This window comes from Monopterus albus, unplaced genomic scaffold (assembly GCF_001952655.1).
Source record: "Monopterus albus unplaced genomic scaffold, M_albus_1.0 scaffold49.1, whole genome shotgun sequence".
NCBI lineage: Eukaryota > Metazoa > Chordata > Actinopteri > Synbranchiformes > Synbranchidae > Monopterus > Monopterus albus.
In genome coordinates, this window is record NW_018127929.1 from 63,544 (window position 1) to 83,985 (window position 20,442).

General features: G+C 39.1%; 1 protein-coding gene across 1 annotated transcript in view; it reads left to right on the top strand.

The window, feature by feature from the left end:
- Window positions 1-14,699, top strand: part of hcn1 (hyperpolarization activated cyclic nucleotide-gated potassium channel 1) — a 56,451-nt gene extending 41,752 nt beyond the window's left edge. Inside the window, 3 exon segments of the mRNA XM_020600822.1 lie at window positions 3,335-3,499; window positions 10,205-10,646; window positions 10,648-14,699. Coding sequence (XP_020456478.1) covers window positions 3,335-3,499; window positions 10,205-10,646; window positions 10,648-11,290 — 1,250 coding nt within the window. The 3' untranslated portion in view covers window positions 11,291-14,699.
- The last annotated feature ends 5,743 nt before the right edge of the window (window positions 14,700-20,442 follow it).

Below are 20,442 nucleotides of genomic sequence, written 5' to 3' on the forward strand. Positions count from 1 at the left end.
TCTGGAGAGAGTTTGCTGCACTGAAAGTAAAGGGGCTGAATAATTTTGCACGCCCAATTTTTCAGTTTTTTATTTGTTAAAAACGTTTGAAATATCCAATAAATTTCGTTCCACTTCATGATTGTGTCCCACTTGTTGTTGATTCTTCACAAAAAATTACAGTTTTATATCTTTATGTTTGAAGCCTGAAATGTGGCAAAAGGTCGCAAAGTTCAAGGGGGCCGAATACTTTCGCAAGGCACTGTATGTACTGAGGTATGAGCCTTGCTGTATGTTTGATGCTGTTTGAAGTTATTGTAGATGTAGACTCTAATTAACCGGTGTTGGACGTTATTCAGCTCCTGCAGCTACATAACGTCTCACCTGGTTGTTGGAGTAGGCCAAGGCATGGATCAGACATCCCTTAGAACACCGAGGTTCCTCCCCCACTCTCACACACACAAACTCATGCATGAGCTCTTCTCCCTCGCCATATGAGCCCGCTGCATTTACTTGGCACCAACAAGACCAGCTACTGTTTATTCTGCTGCAGTTTCATTCTCCATCTTCCTCTCTCTTTCTGCACACAGCCCCTTTCTGCTCCAAACATGACAGATATCATTAATTTTTTCAATGCCAAATGTAATTTCAGCAACATTGTTTACTCTAATAGAATCTGCAGGCAGACATGGTCATGTCTATGTGAAAGCAAAGTTTCCAATTTTAGAGGTCCCTTGCATATTTTATCTGATGAGTTCATCCCCACTATATGAAGGAGGCTGGGGAGTCTAAGAATACCTTCACTTTGGTTTGTCTGCTGCATGTAGTTTGTTTCACAGAGAGGCTAAGGAAGGTGAAGAATTAAAAAAAAAAAAAGAGTTGTCCTTGATTTGGCCTGCTTGTTCAAAGCACAGGATTACTGCTGTGCACTCTCTCATCACGACCATTTGCAAAGCTGCTTGCTTTAAATACAGGATTGCCAAAAAGGAGGGGCATCTATTCAGCATATGCATGTCATATAATTTAATGAAAAGGGGGGAAAACATACAAAGAACAAACAGTACATGTCCATATTTAATTCATCACTTAATCTTTTAGTTAAAAGATGTGTTTTATCTGTCCAAATGAAAAAGAGTGCACTGCACATTTTGCTCTGTTCTGTCAGTGCCAGGCCGCCTGCTGCTGCCTTTTGCCCATCTGGTATTTTTACTCATTTGTATGGCATTAGTAGATGAGCCCTGAGTTGGGAGCAGCTGGCGGTGCCAGGCATGCACCTCACTCTTCCCCCTTTTCTCCCATGACTCATACTCCCCTTACAACCAGGCCAAACTGTGGCTAGAATGAGGAATCAGTGAGGGCGACAGAGAGAAACAAAACCAAGCCCTGTCACATGAAACTATTAGCATAGTAATGAGTAGGACATCTATTAGGACAGTAGGCCACAATGCACCTCCAATCACAGTCATTGCCACACTTGCATGCTAAACAGGAATCATGGTAATCACTCCTGAGCCTCCATGAATGGGATTACATATTGGTACCACAGCTCTGTAGTGAAGTCACTCTGAGGCTGAGGGAATAATGGAGTATAATGCAAGGACAATGACCGATAGCAAATGAAAATCCCTACTGGGCTTGAATGTCTTACTCACATGGGACTCCCTCTTCTCAGTCCCAGTCACAGAGGGGTGGAAGGGATAAAGAAGCTCATTGCCAGGAGAGTACGTGACACACGAAGTGATGGGAAATGATGGCAACAGGCATGTGTCAAACTACAACATATGAAGTGTTAACAGGGCCAGAGTCAATGTTTCCCTTACAACTTTGGTTTAAATGTCTAATTCGGTCAAAAATCCAACAGAGACTCCAACAACTGTTCTTCTTTACATATAAGGTTTTATAAATGCAAGGTGGATGTTAAAACTTTTCAAGTGGCAGATCTGTTTTTCTTTGGGTTTAGTTTTCAGTCTTTATGCATCACAAATGCAACACAATGCACTGGATGCATCTGTACTAGGGCAGTGTTTCCAATATGAATTAAGATGACAAAGTAATTAGAGGCCTCTGGTGCTTGAGGGAGAATAGGTTCATTTTAACTATAACATGTTTCACTTTTTTCTGTACATGGCATCAGTCAAAATGTTGGGGCATGGCAGACAGTAATTTGACAGGCATCAGTTGTTTTCAGCTCAGCTAGACCTGAGCCACTGGCTGCTCACTGTCACGCAATACATTTACCTCTTGATGTAGCCATACAGCATATCATGAAAGCTTGTTAGGCCATTTTCTAACAGTACAGAGCAGCCCCTCACTGTCTATCTGCATTTGTTTTTCTTCTTTGTAAACCTAAACAACACCAATGTTTTTTTTCCCCTGTCTCCCTTTCTCTCGATTTCTCTGTGCATCTTCTTCTGTTAACAGAGGTACCAATTAAAAGGAGCTTATTCACACCCACAGCCTGGGAGTGTTGCTCTCACATCCTGCATACACTGTGCTCTATTTTCCTGACAGCTCATGGCATAGCCAAGAACGATCACACCATGACAAGTTAACATTTAACGACATGATGATGGATGTTGTGCTGTAGACTGGAGAGAAAAACAAATGAGGGCCCAGGTTGAGCTGTGTGGATGGTTGAACAGGGCCGAACCAAGGAAAGTCGATACTTAGACTGCAGATAAAGTTTTAAATACTTAATGTCCCAGCAGAGAGTTTTGCTACATGTTCTTACACTACTGATAATGATGAAAACTGTATGTGTATATTACAGGATTGTCTTATAGGACAATCTTTTCACAAAGTTGAATTGTGCTGTCGCATTTAATGTCAGAGGTAAATACAGCTGAACAAACTGGAAAGAAGATAAATACTTTAATATCTCCTGATGTCACGAGGTGCAGGTCGAAGTATGATACATTACTCCAACATCCAATAATTGAGTCTTAGCTGCCAAAAGCTTTTTCAGTAATAAGCTCTGGCACTGGGAAATATAATGTACAAGACTGACAAGCAGCTGAAGAGCAATACAGGGATGCTATGTGCCCATACATTACATTTGAGAAGTGATGCAGCTTTGCCAGACAGAGATTTTTTGTTTGTAAATCTAACTACTCTATCAGATTATGGGATCATTAGCTCCGTGCAGGATGATGAATTATCTTGGTGTGATGCAAGTGACAGCGCTGCTGATGGACTTCTCGTTTTGTTTACTTTTAAATTAGCTTGCTCCACTCTAGTGCATCTATATGGTATTCTATGATATTATGAGTGGATTTATGTCACACTTCAGTTAGAGTTTCTTCATGTATCTAAATGTTTTTAATGCTCTCCATGTTTTTTTCTTGTGTTTCTACAGAGATCTGTCTGCTCACCAAGGGCAGACGAACAGCAAGTGTGCGTGCAGACACCTACTGTCGACTCTTTTCCCTGTCTGTTGACCATTTCAATGAGGTGCTAGAAGAGTACCCCATGATGCGACGTGCTTTTGAAACTGTAGCCATTGATCGATTGGACCGCATTGGTAAGACTTACCTACATCTAGTTGTCATGTCTGATTGGTCAAATCTCTTGCCTGTCATTGAGCCTTGTTTTTATCAGTATTCATTTGCCTTCTTTCTTCATAAAAGCATTGTGTCTGCCATCTTGTGCTGCATGACCTGTATGCTCTCTCTCTCTCTCTCTTTTTTGAAATGCCATCTCTTTTGAAATAACATTAAATAATTTTTGTTGGAACCAGCATTAATCCTTCTAAAGAAGGAAATTTTGTGGTTGGATTAATTGGAAGGCAGTGCATGTCGCTGTCCGGGAGGGAGTCAGGTCGCCCCCTCGTTGGTTTGGTGTTGACCCTCCCACTGGATGTTAGCAAGTGGAACAAAGCTAACCTCTCATGCATGTGTATCTGACCCTCTTTCCACTCATCTACACTCCTGGGTATGAGCAGCACCCCACCCCATATCAGAGTTCTCAAAATCAACTAGGCACAAATTCTGTAAACAAAGAGCAGGCCAAGTCACATCAGGGAGTGGTTCCCACATCCATCAGGTCCAGCCCCATTTGCCAACAGGCTTCAGTCAGCTATACCCCCATCAACAATACTTCCTTATTTTTAGGGTGTTTTCACACCTGTAATTCGCTCCACTAGTCAGACTCAGTGGACCAGTTTCTCATCTTGGTCTGATTTCCCCTTGGTTCAGTTTCCTTTTCACACACAGAAAAATCCAAGCAAACCAAAATGCGTCATTACAAATCATGTGAGAACATTCCCTTCCCTCAATGGAGTCTGGGGAAGGAACGAGAAAGTAAACACAGGAAGAAGATACGTGATCTCTACCGGTGAACAGTCCTATGAAATAAATTTGCTCTGAACATGGAGAAACCGCTTAATTGGTATTTGATCATAATTGTGGTAATTAACTGAGCAATAAACTAAATAAAACTATGTCAACAGAGCAAGAATTGAAGATCCAATATTGTTTTATACTTTGCAAAGAAGACATGCAGCCTACGGTCAACTGAGAAGAAAAAGGGAGTTAATATACAATGACATGCTAAACAGCTAAGCTCAAACTTCCACTGTATTCCTTGTAGTTGGTCTGAATCATGATCAGATCTGGTCTAGAGTTAATCTGGAACCATACCAAGACCACCTCTGGGAAAGGGTTTGGGTGTGCTTGTTTTGATCTGCACCCAAGTATGACTGCTGTGTTCACACCTGTCCAAATGAACTGCACCAGGGGGAAAACAAACCAGGGTTCAATTCAACCTGACTAAGCAAAGCAGGTGTGAAAGTGCCCTTAATGTCTGACGGATCATCATTTACATACAAGCGACAATGGTTCAGACACACACAGAGATTTGTTGGTTTAAAAAAAAAGGGGCACATGTATTTAACACAACCAGGGCAATAACTGGGTGCACTGACATTTGTTCACTCCTTTTTATGAATGTGTTTAGTCTACCATAGTACTTCAAATAGAAGCTTATATGATACTGTAAGTGTTGTCTACCGTAAGTAGTAACTGCCTTTGTCTTTGCCTATATTTTGCTTCTTTGTAAATTTTTTTAAAATGACCTTTTATTCACTTAACAGTAATTCAGCACGTCTCACGTAGAGTACAATTTCGGCACACTACGCTATAACCTCCTGAGAAAGTAAGGATGTACTTTTGCTCAGCCTGCACATTCATACAATTTGGACTCAAAGCCGTTGTAGTAAATAGTGTACAACACATTAATCATTATGGTCATGGATTATGATACTTGTGAGCAACATTAAAATCTGGATCCCTCAGTGGCACGGAACAGAAATAACACTTCATCACAACGTCACAACTCTGCAAGGCAATGCAGAACAGTTATGGCATCAGTGTCCCAGTCAAGCAAGAAAAAGAATTAAGTATATGACAGTCATGATCATGTGTTGCTCATGGGTGAATAGCATGCATTTGGTATTTATAAAACTTTAAGTTCACCTACTTTAAACTGTCAGTAAGGCAATACAGCAGAATCTTATTGTATATTTTCCCCATACCATGCCACAGCAATCTGGTACTATACTGTGTGGCGACCCAAAAGCTGCTGTGCTGCAGCATGAATATTCTAATGACAGTTTAAGATTGATTTGTGCATTACCACCTAAAAATATCTTCCCCTTTACTAGACAAACATCTGGACAGATCCCACAAACTGAAACTGACAAAATAAATGACAAGCATTAAAAGCCATAATGTTACACTGCCTATAAATCAAACAGTCCATAATGAACGTTACTGTGTAATGCTACTGCAGTAGAGGCCATAATGTTTGATAATTTGGTTTTACTTACAGTAAGTGACCCTATTATATTAACTAGAAAAATAATATCACCAGAATTTAAGCACAGTTTTCATAGTGTGCCAATGTTATCTCATATCAGTGGCTAAGCTTGCACTCTATATCTACTTTTCTGTCTGTTACTGTTGGTTGTTGTTTTTTTGTTTGTTTTTTTGCCATGGCTTTTTATTTGTGTATTATTTTACCTGACACAGGCATTACTGAATTGCTTTGCAAATCAAGAGTTGACAGCTTTGAAATACTGTAGTGTTATGTCAGTCACTATCAAGCAATAAACAATAGATTTAGAATAAGGCTGTTTCAAATCAATCAGAATTATGTATGTGTAACTGTTGAGGCAACCTTTTCTCCTCAGAATTACATTCATATACAACTATTTTTGGTAGGGAGAAACATCATTTAGCCTGGGTGACTAGGCAAAACCTGTCTTCTAGGGGTGGATCTAAAAAAAATTGGATGGGGAGGCCAGGCTGGGGCACAGACTCAGAGAGGGGTGGTATATTTGAAATACATTAAAAAAGTTAGTTGAACCCCTAGTTCCATAAAAAAAAACATAAATTAATCAATGAATTGTCTCTGTATAAATGAGACACACAGTGCTTTCTTTAGCTAACTTCTTTAGCTAACCTAAATTCATACCAGTGATATCTGCAAAAGTTGGTCTGTCTGTTTATTTGTTTCTTTTATCCCTGCTCCTGTCACCTAAAGCATGGTTATTTGTTTCTTTAAGCAAATAAAACCACACGATAAAGTTTAAGAAAAGGTTCACAGCACTAATTTGCTGTTTAATGTGAGACACTAACCTTACACACTGATCTGAACACGCACTGTTCACTGTGCTATACAAACGCCCCACTACTTCTTGCATAGGAATTGAACACAACTTTGAATTTGTTGCATATAAACGTAATTCACAAGAGACAAGGTTGTATTTCTGGACTAGCAAAACAATCTATATTTGCTATAGTGAAATGTGTGCATTTGTTTTCACTGTGCCCTTCATCAACGTTCTGCCCTTTGACCTCAACAGGCCTAATCTACATTTGCCCTTTTTATGAGACAATTACAGTAGCTGTTCACTATAGCCAAGTGTTAGAAAATGAAAGCTACGCACTGAATCTAAGTCAGAATGACTTAGATTTGATCCATACTTTCAGACTAACCATGAAGGGGGTTTTGTCTCATACGACGGAAGATACTTTGCCATGATCCGTGCTTGTTGTATCGTTTCTATATACAAACTGCATTTGATTACATGCTTGTCTTGCTCTAAAAAGGAAAGTAAAAAAAAGTAACCATGCTTTGAAATCAATAATGTGTTGCACATTTTACATTATCTTTTATCTATCTAAAAATTATTTGACCAGGAGTCCGTCTTGAGACGAGCACATCTCGTTTTCAAGAGTGTCCTGGCCGACGAGTAGGCATCAGGTAAACACTTTATTCCAATTCTAGTATTCGAACAGGGACAGACTGACCTATAGAGGCTTGCTAAATGGATCCGGTCTCAAAGTCATCCTCCAAGAGGCTGACCTCTTGCTGAAGGTTACATTAACTGTTTAATCCCTGCATCAGTGACACATAACTCAAGTCATGCACACTGAAACACAGAGAACTCATTCAGTTTTACATGTCATGTTTATTGTGTAAATGACCTTTCACAGAATAATCGACCCAATTATAAATCCATAGCCTGCTCTATTGGTGTGACATTTTTGTTTTCTCTTTGAATTGTTTGTTCAAAGTTTATTCACAAATGAAATCATGTCTGCAGATTAGTAAAATCTTTACTAATGCAATGCAGAAATCCCATTTCATTTTTTAATCACCAGAATCATCAGAAAAAAAGTTTTCAGCTTTTCTGACTTGAAACACAAATTCTGTCTTTTCTCTAAATAATTTGGAGTAGATTTAGACTATGGACACTTTTCTTGGGCGGGGGGGTTTAAACTGCATTCAGACAGCGCTACAGTAATGTCATGTTGATGATATGTGGAGGGCAAAAGTCCATTTAATTCATTATGAATCATTTTCCCACAAACATTTACACCAGTTGTCCTCCCTAGGTACATAATCCTCCTACAATGAGTCAGAAAATAAAGTGTTATTGCAGATTAAAGGAGAGATGATTTAACAAAGATACTGTTTAAGTCAGAATGAAAAGTGTGTATTTTCCCTGTACAGCATATCAATTTGTCTTCTGTTTTTTACATTATTTATGTTTGTTAACATGACAGTGTTTGTTTTGATTGTTTTTTGTTTGTTACTGTAAGTGTGTTCATTAGCTTTCATAATGTTTTACAAGAGTTTTGCTCCAGTTTTAGATATATTGTATATTGGTTACTGTATTATTACTTGGTTTAATAATAATTGTATTGATGGGCGACATTTGTATATTGAACTTATCTCACTGGTTCTAAAGAACCAAAAAAAAGACAAATTAGTAACATAGTACAGTGGTTTCACCCATATCTGATTTATTTCTATTTAAATATTACAAGTTTTGTATATAAAAAGAAATCTCTTTACCCATGAATGGTGTTTACATTTTGCTTGTTTTTATTTGCTTGTTTGTTTTCATGGGATAATAATTCTATCACCTTCTGATGCTTGAAAGTGAAAGCCAGACTTCCATTCACTGTTTAGAGATGTATTCAAAGATGACCAGTGCTATTTATTGGAAAAACATGCCAAAATATTTACAGCACAAGTTTAGACACATTTATGTACACACTGCAGTGTGACACAGCTGATGAAATTTTACACTAACTGATGCTTGTGTTGTCCTTCTAGAGTTTAACCCCATCACCTTTAAAAATGCAATGCAAGTAGCCTTGTAAGTGAACAATTAAGTTTGTAGTCAGTATGTGGTGCTAGTTTTTGCTCTTTCACTATCCAACCCTGTAGTGACTGCTGCAGTCAAAGTGAACTTTAAATAATGATTTTGAGGAACTGGCTGCAAAACATAAGATCAATCCATTTTCAGCTGATACAGCTGTAAAAAATCTAGTCTTATAGCTGAATGCATGACTTGTTGGGGGCCTTGAGAGAAGGAAGCCATCCAGAAATGCTGAGAAAATCTAACTCAGGGGAAAATTGTCATGCCCTCAAGGACAGGGCATAATGACTGATTGACTGTGGCCAAATCCTTCAGCACACAAAAAGTCCACTCTGTCTTCACTGACAGATAATGCTCCACAGCCTGTCGATACACAAGGTCGACAGTAATTACGGCAAACGCATCCTCTAAATACACTTTGACAAAGTAATTAACGGTAAAGATTTTAAGTGGATCTTTATTATTACCATTACTGCCAAATGTGGCGTATCTCACAAATAAAAATAAAAAAAAAGGTTTCAGGATATCTTTCATGCCTTTTGTACAACTTAGCATTTTGCCACAGTTCTGCTGCCAAACTCCCAAAGCCACAGAAGTGGATGGAGTTTAGAGAAACCACCTGACGAGTCTATATTAGCACAGTTCACAACCTGTGGCAGGCTCAGAAAGATTTCCCGGCCTGTGGGCTCAAAATGTCCTTTATAATACTGTACATAACTGAAGCACTTTTGAAACCAACCAATTTATAATTATTCAGATTTAATTTTGCAGATTCATAACAAAAACTACATTTTGATCACTTTATTTACTATAAAAATGTTGATGATAAACAATAGCATTTTGTGGTAGGATAAGTAAAATTGATTTTAATTTAACATAAACAGTTGTTTCCAGTTATGCTATGGTGCAGTACTATGTTAGGAATAGATCTTTGTTCTTCTGTTTGCTTGTTTAATCTAAATGAGAGTTTAGTGAGTGTCCTTGTGATGTATTTTAGAAAAGCTGTCCTTGTGATTTAAATAGAATGTGACTTTAAATTTACTCTTAGAGTTTAAAACTTTTTGTCCTTCTCTACAAATTATCTAGTAACGTGATGTGTGGGTTCAACTCATCAGTATTCTTCTGTGTTTCATTGTCCACATCAGCACAATCTATGCTATCATGTCACATCTTAAGTAATCTTTATCTCCTTATGTGTCCTTCACTCCTCTCAAATCGTACATTTCCCATAGTCATCACCATTCAGTGTCCTTTACACTCACTATGACAGACCTTAGTGGACGTCACAAGATGTAGCTTGTAAGATTGAAAAAGTTCAAATTTGCCAAGTAAATTTATAAATTTAGTGGAATCAAGAGCATGATGCTGTTCTGCCAAAATCTGTAGAGATGAAAATTTGCTATGTTGGGAAGAAAGGATGCAAATGCATCAAAAATCTTCCTACTAAATATACAAGCTGCATCTTTATTATTTCTGTCCTGAATCCTGCAGTTTAGTGCAACCAAAATGTGCCATGGCTTTATGTGCTCACCTCTCCTGACTGCACCCCAACAGGGAAGAAGAACTCGTTGCTACTGCAGAAGTTCCAGAAGGATCTGAACGCCGGCGTTTTCAACACACAGGAGAACGAGATATTGAAGCAGATTATCCGCCAGGACAGGGAGATGGTGATGATGGTGGACCGCAAGCAGTCAGTCACGGGGATGAACTCAACACCAATATCAGGAAACTCCATCATTAACTCACCAGCCCAACCACCCTTCTCAATGGCCTTTGGCACCAGTCAGCTCCAACAGTCCTCTGTACCCCTGACCTACAGTGCTTCAGCTATTGCCAATGCGTCTGTTGCCCGCATGCTGCCAGTTGCTGCTGCTGCTGCTGCTGTGGCACAACAGGGGGGTTACCCTGCTCCCAGTCTTTCCCATGGCAACCTGAATTCTTCTTCAACCAACCCTCAGCAGCAAGGGGCAATCATGTCACCCTGCTCCTTCACGGCTACCAGTGCAAGCTCCTCGCGGTGCCCGGCCCTTCCGGTCCGGCTCGCCCACCACCTCCCAGCTGTCACTTATCCAGCAGCCCGTTGCTCAACCATCCCTATCTACACCACAGCAGCTTGCTCAGCAGCCCGCTGTGTCAACTGCAACCGCAGCCACAGCAACACAGCAGCAGCAGCCATCACCTCAACAGCAGGTCCCTTCACCTCAGCGGGGAGACACCCACAAGAGCACACAGGCTCTTCAGTCAGGCAGCTTGAGTCGAGACGTCCGACACTTATCGGCCTCCCAACCATCACTGCCACATGACACATCTTTGGGGCCCAGAGCGCACCCGGCCTCAGGAGACTCTCTGGCCTCCATCATGCCACTGACGGCGGCAACGATCCAGGCAATGAATCTGCAGAGTGGCATCCGCACCACAGTACCCCAGCGGGTGAATTTATTCCGACAGATGTCATCAGGAGCTTTGCCCCCTGTGCGCTCAGGCGCCGCTGCAGCAGCAGCAGCGATGGCAGCAGCAGCAGCAACGTCATCACCCTCATCCTCAACGCAGCACAGGGAATCACCTGGATCTAGGAGAGATTCTGTCCTGAGCAGTACAGAAACTGAACAAGACAAGATGCGTTTTGCATCAAATTTATGATCCCATTTTTCCCCTTTTCATTTTTTAAACTTATGTTTCAATTCATTTTTAAAAACAGAGACACAAGAGATAAAAGGTGGAACTTCAGCATTTTTATTTCTTACCAGTTTTCTTCTAAAATAACCTCATAGAAATCCCATAAACACAAGCCCTTGTATTATATTTTAAACACACAGTCTCCCAAAACTTAAGAATGTATATTATACAGATACATCTGTCTCATCTTTTATGCTATATATAGTTGGATAAATGGATGGATGGAGTGTGTGAGTGTGTGTGTGTGTGTGTGTGTGGCTGTGTGTGTTAAATCAAACTACAACATTTGGTGGCAATGGCAGTTTAAAAGCTGTAGTATAAACATGAGTCTTCCTTTCTGAGAAATATAGAGAATTATATACAGTGATTCTGACATTGACTCTCACTTTTGTTTACCACTGAGGAAGAGGAAAATTATCTTCTATTAAGCAGCTTTAGTAATCACTGTGGATTAATAATGCAAGCACCTCTGACAGATATCTCAAAAAAGCACACACACACAAAATGAATCTCATACCAATTTTGTGAACCCTCAGTTCAGAAATCAAGACTAATACTGTAACTAAGTGTTATGTTGCTTTCAGCAATGTAACTACAGAACGGCTGAGCCACTGTATCCCCACAGCTGCTCACATACAAACCATGACAGTGTTATGGGTCCAAAGGGAATTGATAATAGACATGCTGCTGCTTTTTTTCTTTATTTTCAAGGAAAATGGAGTGTGGAGACAGATATGAATGGATGCTATTGTTTTCTATTTCTAATTTCAGATGGCAGAGATGTAATGTTGCTTAAAAATTCTGTGTATATTTATAATATTTATAAACTAAAGATTATCACCATTATGCAATAGACTGTGATATAAAGATTACCTATATGTGTGCTGTAAATAGTTTTGTAGATCTAGTATTTACAGATACTGTGTGGTGCATTCTCTATCATAACAATGTCTTACTTCTATCAGGAACCTGGATATCATCTATATGTGACAGAGGTTAAGTGACAAAATATGTTTCATAAGAGATAAACAAACCTTAATGCAATAGCTAGCGTTACCTGATGCTGAGAAATGCCTGACAGGAGGACAACTAGAAATCCCTGTGTATACTATTCCTAGTCTAGTATAGTTTTTGAGTTCACATCAAGTGAACATACACAATATCTACCTGCAATACACAACTTCATTTTAACTGTCCAACTGAAAGTAAATGTCTTTTTATTGCCTCATTTCCCAAAACTGCTAAAGATAATTTCCAGAGTGATTTTTTTTTTGTTTGTATTAATTTTAATTGTCAAACGTTTTTTAAACCACAATTTATTTTCTATGCTTGCTCACCTGCTTCTTGGTTAAAACTGTACGGTATGCTGTCATATCACTAGGCACAACATTTTCAACACACATTTTAGGCTAAAGACATCCAGTCACTCAAGTGGGAAGGGGGACATTTTCACCAAAAATAATGTTTTGTGCTGCAGAAAGTAAGGGAGAAAAGAAAAATGCTGGTTTGCATTAAGGTTTCAGTCTCATGTAAATCCATTATGTGGGCTTAGGCACTCTAAACTGACCTGGACTCATGCTGAGGCAAGGAAGCAAGGTCAAGCCAGAATATTGTGACTCCATCAGATAAAGACTAAGAGCCATTTGAAATATTTTAATCTTGAAATAACTGAATTATTTGATAACTCAACTCAAATAAATCAGCCAGCAGTATGGCTTACGGGCCATTTTGCTGCATGTAGAGGAAATTTGTGTTCCAGACCTTCCTTCTTCTTAATCAAATGTGACAAATCTACTCTCAGTCATGCTGAATTTCTGTCTAGACTTATGGTTTTCATGGCACCAAATATCCCATCAGTTCAAAGTGACTAAGCCCTTTGAGATACCAATTTTAAAAAGATTACAAAGTCTTTGCTACAGATTGTGTCGATAGTGTACCAATACAGTCAACCCACCAATGTCATGAAAGCATGCACTGTCACAAATACTTAAAAAGATACTATCTCAAAATGTTGACGTCAAGTGTAATGTTAGATTATGTTTTGTTCACTGTCTGTCTACCTAGACGTTCTGTGTGTGTGTGAACAGAAGCATCGACTTTTCACATGGACATTCTTAAGTATTTGTGCCTAAACTATAGCCATGTTCCTTCCTTTGTTATGAGTGTGAGCTCGGTGCATACGGGGGGCACTTCTGCACACAACTGCGCATTAATTCTTACTATACTCTGTGTTCTATGTCTGCGTGTATTTAGACAGGAAAGGAGTATGCAATGACGATGGCCAAATGTTTCAGTTTATTCAATTGGTATCTTTACTTACAATGTGAACTTATAGAGGCAGGCTTGTTCTAACAGTCAAGGTACATAGAATATTTAATGAGATCATGTACAGTTTAAAAAAAGTATACTCTTTAGACTTGCAGTAATATCACACTCAGTGAGACACTGTACAAATCCGGAGCACCTTCATACCTTTCTTTATAGTTAGCCTCTGATGCTTGGGTTGAGTATTGATGTGCGGAAGGAAACTGGCCAAAGCAAAACATCTACGTCGCTGTCTTTGTTTTAAATTGCACTTTCTGACTTATAATAATAATAAAAAAATTTAAAAAAAGAGGGATTCTTTCAGCTAAGTTAGACTGCAATAGAAAGGGAGCAATATCCCCAAGAATTTCTGCTGCCCTGGTCCTGTATGAAGTTTTAAATGAGGGGGAGATGTTCTATTTACAACAGCGAGCGCTTACTCGTGAATATGCCATAGTGTATAGGAACTAGTACACAGTCAAGATGGATAGCAGCACTGTTGGTTTGTGCTGTTTTTGATACTTGCCTTTGGAGGGAGAGCTTCCCAACTATGTGCTTTTTTTTCCACTATACCAATCACAGCTAACATACTGGAACGGGCATTAACGGTAATGTACGACACAAACTAACAAGCTTATATATTAGCAGCATAGGGACTCTCAACAAACCAGCACATATATTTATATATGTCTTTTTGTGTGTTGTTTTGTTGGTTGGAGAAAAAAAAAAAGGTGCATAAAGAACTGAGAATAATGCCCAGAGTGGACAAACCAAATGTTAATTTGGGTCTGATGACCACAGGTTTCATATGTTTACCGATGATCTGTGGAGTGGAGAGAGGAGAAGCTACAAGGAGCTGCTCAGTCCTCTTAAACCCTCCCCACATGGTCACTGTTCAGCTCATTCACGTTATCCAAGGCTTACAGAATAATCAGTGCGTTACTTGATACAGATGAAAGAAAGATCAATGTAAACTTTCTTACAACAATATGCAGACAAACAGTGTTTGTCAAAAATATAGATTTTTGTTTATTTTGATTGTAAATAATAAACCTTTAAAATACATAAAATAAACGACACTGTCAGTTAAAAGTGCGTGTGTGTCATTGTGTTGCCGAACTGCATGTGCGTGTGAATAAGCTTTTATTCATTTACAATTTGATTGAAGGAGAAAATGGAGCAATGATTACAAATCGGAAGATGTGGTTGAGAGGTTCAGAGAACTTTTAGGAACCCAGTCTGTCAGCAGTTACAGGTGAGACCAGGAATTTACACTCATCACCTATTTATCAGTCATAAAGTCATCATACACGATATTAGTTTTTCTTTCCTCTGCAACAATTAGTCCATTAATCAGTTAGTTAACATTTGCTGGTTCAGCTTCTCAAAAATACAGACTTGATTATTTTCATTGTCGTACACATTAGTAAATTGTATATGTTTGTCTTTTGTGCTGTAAGACTCTGTATATGTCATCTTAGACTTGGCAAATTATAACAGGCATTCTTCACTATTTTCTGACATTTTACAGACAAAACAGTTAATTGATTAAAAGCATTATAGGACTTGTATATTGTTAAAACAGCTTCTACTTGCAGTGATAATATCCCGACGCCACAACAGTTCTAAACACATCTATCACAACTTTTGATAAAATCTCACAGAATGAACTACTGAGGACTTTACACTGCTGGTTGTCCATTTTCTCCCTCTCAGTTATAAACAGAAGTTGAGCACAGTTCAAATTGCACAGGTGGTTTGCGGTTACCTTTTGAAAAGACAGGCTCACAGGGGTTACGCCCAGGTGACGCACTGTTCAGCTGATCTGTAGCTCCAGTATCAGAGTACACTGCCCTCAGCTCGGTCTTTGTTAGTTAGCATGTTTGTTTATATCCCAAGTCATGCCACACAAATTTATCAGGGGGGAAAACTCCCAGATAGATCTTTATCTGCCAAATACTGTTAACTGAGAATGAGAATATATGTATCCCTAAAAACAAACGAACACACATATACTGTTAACTGAGAATGAGAATATATTTATCCCTAAAAACAAACACACAAATACTGCTTCTAGCTCAAAGTGAATATGTGGCTCGTTTATAGTCCAAGTCTTATCTCAAGGTTCACTGACTATACACTTTCAACCCTATTTCTACATCAGCAAATCGTTTTCTTAATTCTCATTCACCCAGATGTTCACTCACTGACAGATGGTCTGTACACAAATCATCTGATATGATATACTTTCAGTAGACCCTGAGTTAGGTTTATTTCGCCAAACCAGTGTCACAAATGTGATGAAGCTACGGTCTCCACAATGCAGCCACATACATCTACTGTGGGATAAAGCATGACAGGTCTTTCTAAAACTGTGTTAGTGAGTTACTGTGCAGTGTGAACAGGAACAAAGCACGTCCATTCATCTTCCATTCATTTGGTAAAATTGTTCAATTTCTGTTTAATTACAGATACAGCCAGGCTTAATGGGATAACTGAATGGCCTGATTAGCATCCTTAAACACTACTACTAATAGAACTACAGAAAACATTATTAGCTCCTATTGAAAAAAGAAAACATGACTCAGAGACTTCAATCCTATCACAATTAACACTTTCACATACAGTAATATGTATTTGTGTTCTGCTTTCACACAGATTGAACATAAGAGTCACACTGATCTTGTTGTTGAATGACTGCTCAGTACACATTCTTGAGGTCTCTGCAAATATGTAATGTAATGTAAAACTATCCTATAATCAGTGACAGGGTTATAAGCCCATGGAGCCCATTGTGAACCTGTCCCAAATCCTTAGAAATATATAAACTTGACTTATACCATCATATCTTGCCTTCAAACATAATTTTTATGACCTTTTCTTCAGTATCAAAAATAAATGAGCCATTGTTTTGTTTATACACATGATTTCACTGCAAACAGGAGCTACTAGAATTCAATGTAATGTGAATTTTTGAGGGGCTGGCACAGTGGTACAGGCATTTGCACCTCACAGCAAGAAGGTATGAACCTTGTGGCCAACCAGGGCCTTTCTGTGGGTTTTCACTACTTGGGCTTCCTTGAGTACTTGGGCTTCCTTCCACAGTCGGCTAGGGTTGGTGCCAGCCCCCCTTGGCCTCCGCAGGATAAGTGGTTCAGATTATGGATGGATGACTTTTTAAAGCTTTGAAATATAAGCAAAACACAGCCAGACTAGTCTAATTCCTCTCCAAGGCAACATTATACTTCCTGTTTACATGAGCCAAAGCACAACACGTGCAAAACCTGAAAATATACACTACTGCCTAGTGTGTTACACCGTTTAGTTTAAAGCTTTCCTCGTCCAAAGCCATGAAAGACAATTAGCTTAGAACCAAAATATCCAGCACCAGTCCACCTGAGGACGTGAAGACAGAAGAACATCCAGGATCAGCAACGTCCTCAACGTCCTTCCATGTCTATGCCATCTTAGCTAACTACATTCATTTAAAAACAATTATTTTAACATATGATGTATGGACAAAAAATGTTGCCACTATGAAATGTTGCAATTTCTTTCATTTAGTATTTTCTATAGTACAATCTTGTTTCTTTATGGTACCGCTCGACTGACTTCAGTTCTTGTTCAGGTCATTTCTGAGGAACCGTGACGTCAAACTAGGTTGTTATAAATACATTAGTAGGTCTAACTCCAAGGTTGTACATGTCAAAGCTGTTAAAATAAAAGCCAGCCTTACTTCCATCTGTCACTCCTTTTCATGCATTGTTAGGCGCTGCCTTTTCTTCAAGGCCTTCATGTCTGTAGTTAGGATTAGTGGGTGTTATCTCCTTTGAAATAAGACTAAAATAAAGTTACAAGCCTAGGTGTCACCTCACCGATCCAGCAATAACTCAAGGTTGTTAAAATACATTAAACCTCGTAGAAACCATCACTTGGATGTCATGCTTTCCTGCATCCAGAAATATGTTATCTACAAATTAATGTGTTATCTGCTTAACTAATCATTCCAGCGTACTATGTGTATTTACTTTCTGTCCCAAATCCACTGTTGAAACATGTTTACTTGGAGAGAATCTGAGGTCTTTGCATAATTCCCACCTGTGTGACACCTCTGGATGATGTATTTTCAGTATTAAATTAGGAGAACGTGCACCTTAAGCTTAGTATGACCATGAAATGGCTTGTGACCTACAACTAAATTTGCTTGTCCTTTAGAAAGAGGTCATCCAATAGATGCAGTGTATTAGAGCTGCATATTTAATCTGCAGCACTGGGGTTAAATTATAAAGGACAAGAGGGTATAGGAGTAAAGCATTTCCATGGTCATAGTGTTGCTTTGGAATGAATTACCCACTGCAGTGTTCTGCTGAGAATTCATGGTTTTGAATCTAATTACTCTTCTGATATATTTTGATGAATTTGTTAACACAAGTGGTAATAACTTGTAATTTATCTGGCAACTATTTACTATTCAGCAAGAGCTTAATGAGCTACTTTGATTACCCCACATCAGGTACTTGAATGGGTTTGGCAGCATCTCACTGTTTCAATCTACAGCAGTAACAGCTGTAGTCACCACTGAGTGTTATACAGTTGTCAATCTGGTCTGCTGTGACTTGGCCAATGGTTAATATTAGGGTCCAAACTGATTTTATCCTTGTCTGAAACATGCAATTAATTCCTGCATGCACATCAACACTCAGTTTACAAAACTGTAGCCCCTTCATTTTGTGCCCTGTTCATCTCTGTGATTGAATTTCATTAGGCCAGTCAATTCTGTGTGAGCTTAACGTCTTCCCTCCATCGTATTTCATTTTCAACAAATCGCCTTGAGGCAATTCTAACATTAGGAAATGATTGAACATCCACCAGAAAAGACAACTGTAGTAATGCACAAGGTAATTTTTGGAGGTCTGAATCTGAAATGAGTTTTTATTTCAACAACAGTGCTGAGATTGATTGTGGAGGTCACCTCATTTTCCATGGGTCCCACGGTGACCCGTTTCCTTTCATGTCAGATATTTCTCTGCTGTCCTGAGTCTGCCTCATTTCACTATGTCAATGTGCGTGTATTTACTCAGTGCAAACACTGATGAGATACACAGTATCCTGCCCTGTTGGGTGAGAGCCTCCCGAGAACCAAAACCAGGTTCTCTGATTAAAATGCAGGTGCCACCCTGCTGCAGTTTGACCTCTATCTCTACTGCTTTGTCACTGTCTGCCCACCCCATTTGTCTCCAGAATGCACACAAACAGCAGCCAGTCTGTTTTATCTCTTTTGTTGAGTTTAGCACTATGGCACAAATGTCAGCAAGAAGCAAACAAGATAAAACATCAAATAACTTTGCATAATTAGAATGTACTGTATATGCAAATACCTACAATGTGTTTGATGGCCCAAGCACAAAGCTCATTATTCTTTTGACCTCAGTGGGACAGTGAACCTGCAAAGAACTTCTCAAAAAAGCTTTCCAATACAACATGTCCATAAACTGTCATATCAAATATTATGCTGAGATATAATGCTTTCATTTAACATGAAACTTACAATAAGAAGAAGCTTCACACAGTCTTGTCTAAATATAACACTGGGCTAGATTTAAGCAAGCCTCAGTCCATTTACATACATCAATATGAATGGCAAAAGTCAGAGGTTATTATGCAGCGCAGAGGAAACGGAGTCATCTTACTATGCATCTTCTTTAAAAAGGCCACAGCGGGATGCTGCATGTGTGATATCAGCTCAATATGGACATCTGTAGTGGCAGAAAAGCCAGCCAAAATGGACTGTGATTGAATGTGGGACAGTTATTCACTGCAGTCACACCAAATGTGGACAGTGGTGAGTTCCATCTCCATTCATTTTTGGAATCCTTCAACCTCATCTCAGTGTAAGCAACATGACGGGCAACACAAAGAAATGTTTCAGCCCTACACTGATGCCTGCCTGATGGCCACAGACTGCTTTTTATTTGCAAACAATTAAAAGAAAAATGTAACGACACATGCTAAATTTTGCTTTGTTGAAATCGACATTTACTTAGGTAACCTTGATAACAAGCACGTCACACATGGTGACAGCTCAGCCGCATTAACGACACTGGTAGCTCAATTTCTAGTTCATCTTCATCTCAAAGCAGTCCATAAAAATGCACTCAGATTGGATCCAGTCCAATGAAAAAAAAAAAGTATTTTTATAAACAGGTGCTCACAGTACAAAAGAGGTGCGCAGGTGCTGCACCACTAGGTACAGTCTTGGTCCTGTGAAGGCAAGCGGTTTCACTATTTGCACTATCAAAAACTTAAGCAGCTGTTGGCTTGCCACAGCTTCAGTGTCTGTGGAATTTATTAGACTATAACCATCCAAGTAGGCCAATGCTACAGAGTCTTGTGACAGCAGCTGTGGGCGAGCCTCTCCCCAGTCCACTGACACATCCTACTTCACACAGCCGGCATGGCTGATATCAGAGTGGCTCTTCTCAGGTTTTTACTTCTGTAGTGACAAACCATCAGAATTCACATTTGTGTTGTTTATTTGTGACACCATCTTTGCATTGTGTTTTGATTAGCCATACTGCTAATGTAGCCTATTTTATCTAATGCCAATTCTACCACCAGTGTGTCTGCATTGATAGATTTAAAAAACCCACACACAGTTTAACATTTGTGTCTGCATTGATAGATTTAAAAAAAAAAACAACCCACACACAGTTTAACATCCAGTAATAAAGAAACTGCATGGTGTGTTGTTATGGTGCGTTATTTGTGGCACAAATTCGACAGTGAATAGAAGTGAATGCTCATGATAACAA